Source organism: Carassius gibelio, chromosome B7 (assembly GCF_023724105.1).
Source record: "Carassius gibelio isolate Cgi1373 ecotype wild population from Czech Republic chromosome B7, carGib1.2-hapl.c, whole genome shotgun sequence".
NCBI classification, from domain to species: Eukaryota; Metazoa; Chordata; class Actinopteri; order Cypriniformes; family Cyprinidae; genus Carassius; species Carassius gibelio.
In genome coordinates this window covers 12758420-12770911 of record NC_068402.1, presented here as the reverse complement: position 1 = coordinate 12770911, position 12492 = coordinate 12758420, and the positions used below count along the sequence as shown (strand labels likewise).

General features: G+C 35.6%; 1 protein-coding gene across 1 annotated transcript in view; it reads right to left on the bottom strand.

Annotated features, from left to right (window-relative positions):
* The window catches only part of LOC127961493 (ras-related protein R-Ras2), a 35894-nt gene extending 23765 nt beyond the window's left edge, over positions 1 to 12129 (bottom strand). The window contains exon 1 of the mRNA XM_052560631.1: positions 11729 to 12129. Within this exon, the coding sequence (XP_052416591.1) occupies positions 11729 to 11830 (102 nt within the window). The 5' untranslated portion in view covers positions 11831 to 12129. The remainder of the gene's footprint in view (positions 1 to 11728) is intronic.
* Between the last annotated feature and the right edge of the window lie 363 nt (positions 12130 to 12492).

Genomic DNA, 12492 nt, shown 5'->3' with positions numbered 1-12492 from the left:
AAAAGGATATGCTCACTCGAGGTACATACTGTTGATTTAGCAAGAAGATATGCGCATAAACTACAGTGGAAACACATTTACTGAATAAATTCTTAACTGTGCATCAAAGAACTCTGCATATGTGAATTCACTAGCAATTCACTTAAGAGATCTGCCATCAATAAGTCATTTGAAGAGTGTTTTGTCTATATGTTTTAAATTGTAAGTAATTAATCATAAAAACAAATAAAATTTAACTTAATATCATCATCTTAAAGGATGTAAAAATCTACAATTTATTATTTATTTCTGATTATTATGATTTAATATTAAAAATGATTAAGATCAATAAAACTGCAATTAAAATTTGTAAATTGTGTATGTTCATAATTTTGTAGATAAAAGTTTGTTCGGTAAAAAGTCATGCACATAACTTTCTTTCAATACGTCAAAATGAATACCTCATGTGATCTGTGATAAACTTCCAGCAAATATGTAGTTTGTCAAAACATTTTGCAAATAAACATCTAAAATAAAATCTTACTTCATTTATTAACATTAAAGAAACAATAATTTGTTGCTTAATTTGATAAAAGAGGCCAGTGGTTACAACATCCATGCATCAATTATCTAATTTATTATTATCCAAAGAGAAAAACTCTTCTGCATTCTTAGCAAAGGGGAAGACAATACTTCTAGATTTAAATGAAAAAATGGATTATTAGGAATGAAAAATATGTCAGGTGGGACTTGGTTCGATCCTCTGGATGGAAGCAGATCTGAATGTGAGCTTGCAGTTGATTGTAATGAAGGGACAGAGTTTATTTGGACGAAATGCGTTTAGTGAAGTCTCACATATTTCACCAGAGAGAAGTCTGGTTGTTTTTTTTTGTACTATATATCAAAAAAATAAACAAAATACAGATCAATAACATGGATTTACATAATAGGATGAATTTTCGTTGAATGCATGCTTTTAAATAGGTTAGAAAAGTCTTCTTGGTAAGTTCGGATGGTGGTCTGCATGCTGGGCTGGGGGTGAGGGGAGTGTGTGGCTCATACTGGGCTAGAACAGGAGGACAGGGTGAGTTATGCATGCATACTGAGGGCACATGAGGAATGCAGGAAAGGGGGGCTGATTCGCTGGCCAGACTTCCGGGGGAAGGCGCCATGAGTTCAGTGACTCAAAGAGCAGCTGAACTGTAACTTCATCAAAGCCCACTATAAAGCCACTGACCCCGTGGCACGTGCCTGTATGGAAAATCATCAGGGCAGGCAATGCCAAAAGGCTTAAACATTGCTCCGCAGCACAATGAAATAAAGACCAAAAGAGAATGGGGGTGTTGAGCAACTGCAATTGTTTGGGAGTGTGATATCAGGTCAGCACTTTCATAATGTCCCTCCTGCATCTGACTGTTCCACACTTGCTGCCACAATAAAGACTTGCATTGTTACTCACCCAGCTTCAGAGAGCAAATAACTTTTTTCATCCAGCTTGCAAAAAAAAGACATTATTTACGAAGAACATTTTTTAATGTTTCTAAAAGAAGCTTCTTATTCTCACCAAAGCTGCAATTTAAAAAAATACAGTAAAAATGAAATACTGTAAAATGTAAAACAATTATTAAAATGTATTTAAATATAATACTTTTTTTTTAATTGCAATAATATTTTACAATATTATTACAATTAAAAATTATTGTTTTATATTTTAATACATTTTAAAAATTTATTTATTTTTGCTTTTGAGCAGAGAATACAGTGTCACATGATCGTTTATAATCTTGTGCTCAAGAAATCAATTTAGAGATCCACCGATCAATGGGCCAGAGATCGGAATCAATCATGACTGGTCCGGATCAGTGACCGGTCGATCAGTCTAACTTCTTTCCGATTTCGAGCCAATCAGTTTTATTACCAGCAGCACAGTCAATAATGTCACATCAGTGGCCCATTCTCGCTCTCTTCTCTCCGATGACCCCTTCTCTCTCACACATGTCTCATTCACGCCAGTTTAATGCTGCTTGTATTGCACATTATTTTAGTCATTCCCGCAGGTTTCGCTCTTACACCACTGATCTATATTAGAGGAGCACACAAGCTGCGCTCAGTCTCAAACAGCTTGTGAGCCACAAATACCAAAATGAGTGGCTAACTGTGCTAAAACGTTTAAATACATACAAATTGACATCAAAATGGCTGTCTTGGCGAGTATCCAGTTAAACACAGTCAGTTTTGGAATGTTAAATAGTTGAGAAAGAGAAGGTATGTTGTGTAACAGTATATTGGGTCTGTGGATAAATTCTTGAAGTGACTGAGGTCCAATATTCCTGCTGCTGTCTGTCATGTTAATCAAAGAACAAAGAAAAGCTCTCGACTGAATTTGTTTTATAATTTTAATGGTAAGCATTCATTTGTATTTATTTTTATGAAGAATACAGAAATGACCTTTTATCAAATTTGACCTTTTACTTTCATTTCTGTAGTATTTCTTACCTGAATAAAACCTTAACCTGAAAAACTAGCTCAGCTCTCTTTATTCTATTGCATTTATTTGTGCTTTTGTTTGTAGTATTTTTTATTTGTTCTTGTTTTATAACTTGTTATAACTGTTCTTGACTTTTTACTTGTTTTTTTTTTTTTTTTTGGAACTTTGAATTGAAGAAAAGTAGATTTTTGTTTGTAGATGCTGTCAAGTATATCTCTTAGGGGCAAAAAATCGGTATCGGCAGGTCACACTAACAAAAACAAAAAAAAAATCGGAATCGGCCATGAAAATTGCAATTGGTACATCTATAAATCAATTCTTATTATTAATGTTGAAAACATTTTTTTCTTTAAATAGTGATTCGTTGATTAATTAAAAGTTTTAAACCATTTATTGGAAACAGAAATTTAAAACAGTAATATTATAAATTCACTTCTAAATTACACATAATGCAATTACCAAATATTATGGGTCTGACTCATGTACGCAGATCATTCAAATTGAAAAAATAGTATGAACCCATAAGTGCACCTGAGAAATATTGACATCATTTTCTGCAAGACTGATGCTCCTAATAGAAGCTAAAATAACATGTTTACTGTTGAACAGACAGAACTCTGATTTTTAAAAATGAGACTTGCTTATAATTGAATAGCAGATATATCAATAAGCAGATATTAAAGCAGATGTCAAATTTATGTATATGTTTTGCAGATGCTCAGTAGACTGCTTTGCATGACTGATCTCCTTTTATTCTCCTCGTTTAACCTGATAAACGATTGTCGTATTAGAAATACAAACTTTTGATAGTTTCTTTGGAAGAAAACAAACATACATTAACACAATTCCAAGAAAAGCAAAAGTATTGTTCAACTTCAAAATCCTCTTAGCATGCAAACTCAATACACAGTATGTTTGTTACGCAATGGAAATGTTGTTTTTTGTTCTTTAGGGTAGAAAAGGTGTGGTATAATTTTCAGTGCACAGCGTAAAGCAGACAAGGTGTGAGCACGATTCAGTCAATAGATTTTCATCCAGCAGTTAGCACAAGTAAACAGGATACCTCAGTAGAACGCGAGCCACATAAAAGCCACAGAAGTTAACGAAAGAGGCAGCATGCGAGCAAGAGATGTGTGTGGGCGCCACTCAACAAACATCAGACAAACACAGCCTACATACCCTCCCCCTCTCATAAAGAGTCACACTCCTCTCCTTCAAACACACACACATGCTCAAAACACATGTAACCAAAACTTACCACTTCTGCAAACTGCTACTCTAACCAGTGCAGAGTTGTGTTTTCAGTAGCGACACAAATCGGAAAAGAATGACTTCATTTAAATGAGGGTTGAAAAACATCCGAGAGGTGTATTATTAGATGAGCCAGGCGTATGTATCCTACAATAGATGAGCAAGTAAATGAGGTACGCCGTGTGCTCCATTTCTGATGATGAGGTGTAGCCTCCTGAGACACCGCGATGAATTGGCCTGTCGCTGTGCTTTATTAAAGAACCGGAGAAGTCAGCACAGCGGTGGATAAGCTACAGCTGGGACGAAGCGTAACACCTCTAAGAAGTTTATGCTTACAGCATCTCCCCAATGTGCCAGTTGGAATCAATAGGTTTCCGCAAGGAGGTTCATGGAGAGGCATGTGGGCCTCTTTCTCGATTTTTACAAAGCAAAGGCCACATGTAGAAGTTCCTTGCTCTGATCTGATCGAGGTTCTATTCCTAAAAGAGGTTCCTTATGATTTCATTTTTCCACTGAGGTCAACTTAATTCATATTTAATTTTTTAATTAATTAATTTGAATTTTCTTCTCCACCCCCTCTCTCTGGGGTTAAGAGTTAAAGAACATTTGTTGGTGGTTCGCATGTGACATGAGCAGCGGGTTGCTGTGGTCTAATCCTCAAACAACATTTTGTGGGTTTTATTATCATGACCAATGTCATTTATGTCAGAAGTCATTTTGACACACACACGTACACACAAACACACACACGCCTGAATATATATATGTTTATATGTATTTGTTTTTAAGAAAACTAATTTATTCTGCAAGGATGTATTAAATTGATCAAGAGTGATGCATTAAATTGATCAAAGGCTGTTCCAACAAAATTCTATTCTTTTTAACATATTCAACGAATCCTGAAATGTCGTGTGAATCACGGTTTGTATAAGGAAGTATGGATGCACCGAAAATGAAAAATCTTGGCCAAATTCAAAAATGAACAAAATGAAACATTGGGCCGAGGGCTGAATACCCCACACGGTTTTTCCAAAACAATTTGGCGCTTGGTGTGAAGAGGACGCTTTCGACGTCACTGGGTCTTATAGGTGCGTAAAATTGCTGGTATTTTTTATTTTATTTTTCTGCTTGTTTGTGAGTTTTGATACATCTATATTTTTTAATTGTTTAATTATTTTAAAATTAATATTGTACATATTTGGTTAAAATCAATTCCCTATTTTCATTTTCGAAACTTTTTTTGGTTGGTCTGATCGATTGTGCAATCGATTTTCGAACTAAAAGTGACAGCCTTACTGTCGTTAAAGATTTTGTCATTTTTTTTTTCAGGCAGTTTTAAATGCTTCCACACTGCGACATGTTTTCTGAATTAGTGCGTGCCTCTATTTTATCGTGTCACGTCATTGTTTGGTGCATCCCGAATACTAAGAAATATTTCTTGAGCATCAAGTGAACATATCAAAATGTTTTCTCAAGGATCATGTGACATTGAAGACTACTCAAGTAATGGCTGATGAAATTCAGCTTTGACATGACAGGAATAAATGTAATGTTTATATTATTATAATTGTATTTTATTGTAAATATTAAAATTGAAAACAGTTGATTTTTATCAATAAATTAACATTGTAATACAGAGGAGAGGTCTGTGTTGGGGGGAAATCAACTTTTTAACCTGTTGAGCTCAATTTAACCTAACATGTATTTCTGACGGTGACCTAGACTTAATACTTAACTATATATCTTCACACGACCAGATGAAACTTCTAAATTATCTAAACTAACAGAGTTTGTAAAAAATGTAAAAGATTGGATGACCAATCATTTTCAATCATTTTCTCCTATTAAATTTTGATAAAGACAGAGATATTACTTATTGAACCACAAAAACGTACACATAATCTCTTGGAGTACAATTTGAAACTAGACAAATGTAATGTAATCTGAGTGTTATTTTAGACAGCAACTTGTCTTTTGAAAATCATATTTCCCATGTAACAAAAACAGCATTTTTCATCTTAGAAACATTGCTAATCTTCGATACGTTACCTGCTTCTGATTCAGAAAAGCTAATTCATGCATTCATGAACTCTAGACTGGACTATTTTAATGCACTGCTAGGTGGTTGTCCTGAATCCTCAATAAACAAGCTACAGGTAGTCTAGTCCAAAATTCAGCAGCTAGAGTCCTTATCAGGTCAAGAAAAATAAGATCATATTACCCTAATTTTACAGTCTCTGCACTGGCTACCTATTAAGTTCTGTATCGGTGACAAAATACTTTTAGTTACCTATAAGGCCTTTAATGGGTTAGCTACAGCGTACCTAACTACTCTTCTACCATGCTACAATCCATCACACTTCCTAAGGTCTCAAAACTCTGGACTTTTGGTAGTACCTAGGATAGCAAAGTCCACTAAAGAAGGTAGAGTTTTTTTTTTCATTTGGCTCCCAAACTCTGGAATAGCCTTCCTGATAACGTTTGGGGTTCAGAAACACTGTCTCTGTTTAAATCTAGATTAAAAACATATCTCTTTGGCCAAGCATTCAAATAACACATCTCATAATCTTGTACTGCAGTTATATCTGATCAAATGCACATTATTATTCTTTAACTTGGGTTAAACAACACATTTTTGCTTTGTTGGAGCTACGCTAATTATGTCTTTATTTGTTTCTCTGTTTCTGCCACGTAACTAGGATTTACACAAGCTTCAGTCTGGATCCAGAACACCTGAGAAGAGATGATGGCAACCCCTCGGAGGACCTCAGATGATGCCAACCCTGAAACAACATACAGAACTAACAAATTTTGCTATAAGTTTGTATAGCAACATATAATAATTGCGGTTCATCATCTGTTTAATTACATCTTTAATTGATTTTTCTGTACATTTCTGCCATATGTACATTACCCGACATAGTCACCACTAATAAGCTATTAGTAAATATATTGTAGAAACTTAATTTTCTGTAAAGCTGCTTTGCAACGATGTGTATCATGAAAAGCACTATACAAATCAACTTTAATTGAAAAATCTTTTATAACATAATAAATTTATAAACTCATTGGTGTCACTTTTGCATCCTTGAATAACACTATTTATTTATTTCACAAAAAAAAAAAAAAAAAATCTTACTGACCCCAAACTTTTTTATGGTAGTATGGGAAAGTACTTGTACAATTTGGAGGTCATTTCTCTTCTTCCTATAATAGTAGCATGCTTATCAATACAGCAGTGTGAGAAATCAGCAGGTGAGTCTGCAGGAAGAAAACAACATCTCTACTCTCACGTTACCTGCTTCACACAGCCTCCCACACACATTCACACTTACTACTGTCAAACCCATTTTGAAATTTTTATGATTTCTTTAAAGGTAAAGTTTACATTTAAAAAAAATTCAATTAACTTGTAAGTCTTTATTTCACTAATAGTTTTCCTCTCAACTAGATCAGTGGTTTTAGGTAAAATGCACATGCAAAAAAAAAAGGCCTTTACGTTCTCTGAATGCTCCAAACAATCAGCCACTGCATGATCAGAACTAGCTAATATAATTTCCAATGATTCAATATATGATCTCCCATCTTGTTGATCACAGTGTTATGACACAGAAGATGTGAATTTGTTTGGCAAATACGACAAAACTTAGGCGTGGCTCAGTCTCCACCTGGCTAGAGTAAAATACTAATGCAGCTACAAGGTGTGTGTAATTCAAGCTACTATAACTCCTGATCAATCGGCCGCTCTTCAGTCTGCATACATGTGCTGCTTTACTTCCACTTTTGACTGCACTCTTCCTTCTCACAAACAGTTCATCTTCTTTAAAGCTCCAATTGAAGGGTTGCCAGATATATATATAAAAGAAGCAATCTGGTCTAAAATACACAACAACCCCAGATACTCTGCTTTAGGTAAGTGAAAACAAACCCTTAAAGTTGCAATATAGTAAGTAGGGATGGCAAAACTGTACCAGAAAAACAAACATAAGATCAATATCCCAAAAAAATAAAAAGACAGGAAATAAAATTGTTGAGAGCCACAAAGATCTATCCTAGGTCCTATGCTATTTTCAATATACATGTTTCCCCTTGGTAATATTATTAGAAAATACTGGATTAGTTTCCACTGTTATGCTGATGATACTCAACTATATATATATATATATATATATATATATATATATATATACACACACACACACACACACACACACACACACACACATACATACACAAGACCAGATGAAACTTCACAATTATCTAAACTAACAGAGTGCATAAAAAATTTAAAAGTTTGGATGACCAATAATTATCCTATAAAATTCAGATAAAGAGATATTACTTATTGTACCAAAAATAGTACACAGTATGGTCATAATATTTTAAACTTTTTATTATAGCAACCTGTTTGACAGTGACATATAAGCAATACAAACTGTCTACCATGTTCTTTTTATGTTATCAGAATACTGCTGTTTCTGCTTTCCCTCAGTACAGTATAGGTCTTGTCTGAAGCTAAAACACTCATATGTAAGCACCAAAGACTGACCATGCTGCAGTCGTAGGGAAACAGTGCTGCAGGGAGTCCATTCTCCCAGAAATGAGAGCCAGCGATAAAAGCTAATATTAGCTAACATGTGATCGTGCCTTCACCAGCGCCATGCTACGCTTAGTGTACTCTGAGACGGTCTGAAGCGACAAAAAATGTCAGTGAGGCCTGCAAATAATTTCACTTTCACACTTTTGCTAATGAGGAACAGCCTTTACTCACAAGAAGCTCAGCTGACTACTAACAATCTAGGAAAACCAAAGGCAAAAACAATGATTTTCTTGCAGCTTTAAATCATAGCACAAACTGCATCAACTCCACCTTTTTAAAAGTTAAAAAATTAAAAAATTAAACGATAACAGTAGGAATATTACTTAATATTATTATAATTAAATTATAATTCATTAATTAAATATCTATGACACAAAGTTCAAATAGTCAAAAGGGAAAAATAATAAAAAAAATCATCTTTTACATTATAATATATTTTTAACATTAATTTTAAAGCAAAAAAAAGGTAATCTGCTACTAATATCTGCACAAAACTCCATGAAATGCCATACTTATACTACACAGCTTGGGTTGCATCACAATGACGTCAACTAATCTATTTCAGTCTGAGTCACATGTCTAACTGGCGCTGATCATAGCCCATGTCATGACGCTAGTTTGAGATCAACCTCTCTGCTTTTGTATTGAAGTCAAACTTGTGGCACCGTGTGTAGCAGTCAAGCAAAGTAATGCATCACTGCAGTATCTTCAACCAAATTTTGACAGCAATCAATTATGTATTGCGCCAGCATAACTAACAAAGAATGTCACGCATGCACCTAACATTCAGTGGCAAAGCGGTGTGAGTTAGGAGGCTGCACATACTTTCCCATACGCATCCAGGAGGTCCTTAGAGACCGAGCAGGAGTGGAGGAACTTCCTCTTTCAGAGGCCGGATTCCGGCTTCTCCATGGTCATTAACCCAACATGACTCAGATGAAACCTCCCTGATTAACACACATCTGAATGGGAAAGCCTGGAGTCAGAAACAGCTGGGCTGCGCTTTCTCACTGGCAAAGACTTCTAGAAACACTCCAACAGGAAGGATCTTCCATGGTTTTCTTTGGACTACTCTCGTTTTTTACACATTTAGTACCAGTGGAAATCATACTAAGCCCCATTACAGAATAGTAAACTTTCACTGAACACTGAAATGTGTTAGGTTAATGTTTAATTGTAGTCTGATTTTCATTACTAGCTGAAGGTGTTTCATTCAGTGCATTTGCTAGTAACAGATCATGACCATGTCATCAAATGTTGATGATTAAGCTCAAATGTGGCACTGCCAGCAGCAGTTAAGCATTAGTAAAAATCACAAGCGTATGAGGTGATCAAGCATATTAATCCGCTTGAATTGCTAATGCTTGCAAAAATATGGACAAAGAAAGCAATAATTCAGTCTATAGTAAAACTGGTTTATGGGGAGGAGACTGTGACACGCAAAAAAAAAACAGCAATCTGGCATGACTTAAACTAAGATACAACACTACTATGATGAAGAAAGCAATTAAAGAGAAAACACCTGTTCTGATGTTGATCTGCTGCTTTAAGCAGATCAGACTGATTCAGTGGAAATGTCAACTGTATTTCGCTGCTTTTAAATCCAACAAATGTACTTTTAATATCTAAGTTCACACAAGAAATGAATAAGCACCTGACAAGCTGGTTGCACACTCACTCTAACATTTATCATTATGTTTCTTCATCAAGATAAAATAGTTGAACGTATACCTAAAAGATAAGAAATTCTGAATTCCTAGTAAATCAGCTTCCTCGGGCATGTAAATACATTTTCTTGAATTATGCCCAAATCGATGTGTTGCCAGTCATGCCAAGTTATTTAAGACACTTTTACCCTGTAATCTGCCATAAATAAAGCTGCCTTGCTTAAAGTTCATTGCGACAAACTATGAGAGATGAGACAACTTTACGAGAGACAGATTTAGACTGTGTCTCAAAACTCTAGTCAGTCGTCTACCTAGACACCGTTTTGGGGCATCGCAGGCATATAGATCACCTAAAATAAAGCCATTTATTGTTTTCCTGTCTTGTGAGTAATGAAAAAAAAAACAGACAAAACTAAACAATAGGTAATGCAACAGAATTATTTTTACATTTATTCTTCAATTTTCTTATAGAATGCATTTTTTTTCTTGTGTAACATTACAACAGTGTCAAATACAAAAATCACATTGACAAATTTAGCATTCACTTCAATGAATGAATGAACTGAGACAACAGGATGGCTTCAAACCGATTATCAGCTCCAACTATTGAGCTGTCACCAGCCAGATGGAAAACAGTGTTGTTGACCGCTTATAATATTCATTCAAACAACAATCTTGTTTCGCATATCACATGAAATGCAGTAGCCATTTTGTTTTTCTTATGTAACATGAATTTGCCTACTTAAAACTTTGGGAAAACACCTAAAAATCCTAACCAATTTCTTTATTATTTTAACCATGGAGTTAATAAATCATAATTGAACATAGAAAATATAAGCATAATAATTTATACATGAGGTACTGATTAATATAATTAACTGTCTGAGAATAATGTAATATCATAGATCAAATAAAAGATACATTTGTGTTGGGAACATTCTATTTACCCTTATTGGTTAATTGTGATGTGTATATGTTTTATATGTATGTGCATATGTATATTTTGATAACTAAGCAGATAAAGTTGTGATACAAGTTTTGTCCCATGTCTCATGAATGAATGTAACAATAACTGAACCCATTACTGTAGTTTTTACTATAATAACCTGGCATTAACCACCCATTTCCTCAAAAACAACTGAAATGACATACTGATTCTGTAAACAACTTCTTAGACGAGAAATGTCATTGGCACAGATTTGGCAGAAGAAACACTAATTACAGCAACTATGGTACCTTGGCAGAAACATTTATAAAGTGACTAGTCAACTATCCAAAAGAAAAAAGGGAAAACTTGTCAATATTGTTTTACATAGCCTACTGTTGCATAACATTGTTATGCAGTCTTTAAATATATTCCTAGTCAACAAATGGCTCAGGTATTTCAATCGCCTGCTATTGTTATTAATTTGTTGTAACTCAGTCTAATATGCAACAGTTTACGAAAGTGTTTCTCATCCTTATGAACTATATGCAGCACTTTCGATACAGAGTTTTAACTATTACTACATCCATTAACTCCTACGTTTCTCCTTATATATTTGTTTTTACGTGTAAGCAGTAATTTTCTTAAATAAAGGCGGGGAGTTAAAGTGACGCAGGCCTTGCTCTGATTACTGAACCCCCTTTTCCGCTTATGGGGTCCCCATTTCTGTGAGCAAGATCCACCCATATTTCCTAAACACCCTCACATCTTTTTAAAGGGCCGAGAAGCACATAAGATTGCGCCATCTATCCGCTTACCTGGATAAACTGGATGGTTAATGCTGATTTCCCGACGCCTCCACCTCCGACGACCACCAGGCGATATTTCTCCTGCACTGAGCCGTCTTTCCAGCCAGCCATCGGGGACACACTGCTGCTCTCGCTCCGCTGTCTAAACACACGCACAACCGAGACACTTTACTCTGTGACAGGCCTTCAGATGGAAAAATGCAGCAGGGGAAAATGCGATACGGCGTTTAGGCGATATGTGGACTCAGTGTTAATCCGTACGAGAGGAGAAAAGTACGACCACAGTCTGTGGGAAATGCATTCACTGCTGCCTCAAGTCCATACGCCCTCGTCTAAATCGCTACCAGGCACTGACTGCCTGTGCTGCTGCAAGATGAGGGGAAGATAGGGCTAATCAGTCCAGCAGTACACGCAGAAGGCGCTAGGGGGCGCTCACTGCCATTCCTGCAGGTATGTGTTGGTTTGAAACTGATGTCAATGTATCATTGATCTCAGTTACTAAATATCCGGAATTGCGAGGTAAACGTTGAAGTCTGCCACTGACAAACCCATATTGTCCCACTCAGTGTCTGTGGTGGTCCTGGGCTATCTCATAGTCATTCATTGTTGAATGTCAGTCTGAAAAATAACAAAAAACCCTCTAAAACGAGCCAAGGCTGGGATACCGGGTAAGACCAGCAAGCCATCTTTTAGGCCGGTTTGCGAAATGTACATTTGAATCATCTCTCAATCAGTGCTTCTTCTCAACCAGAGAACTGGAAAAATTACCCCAG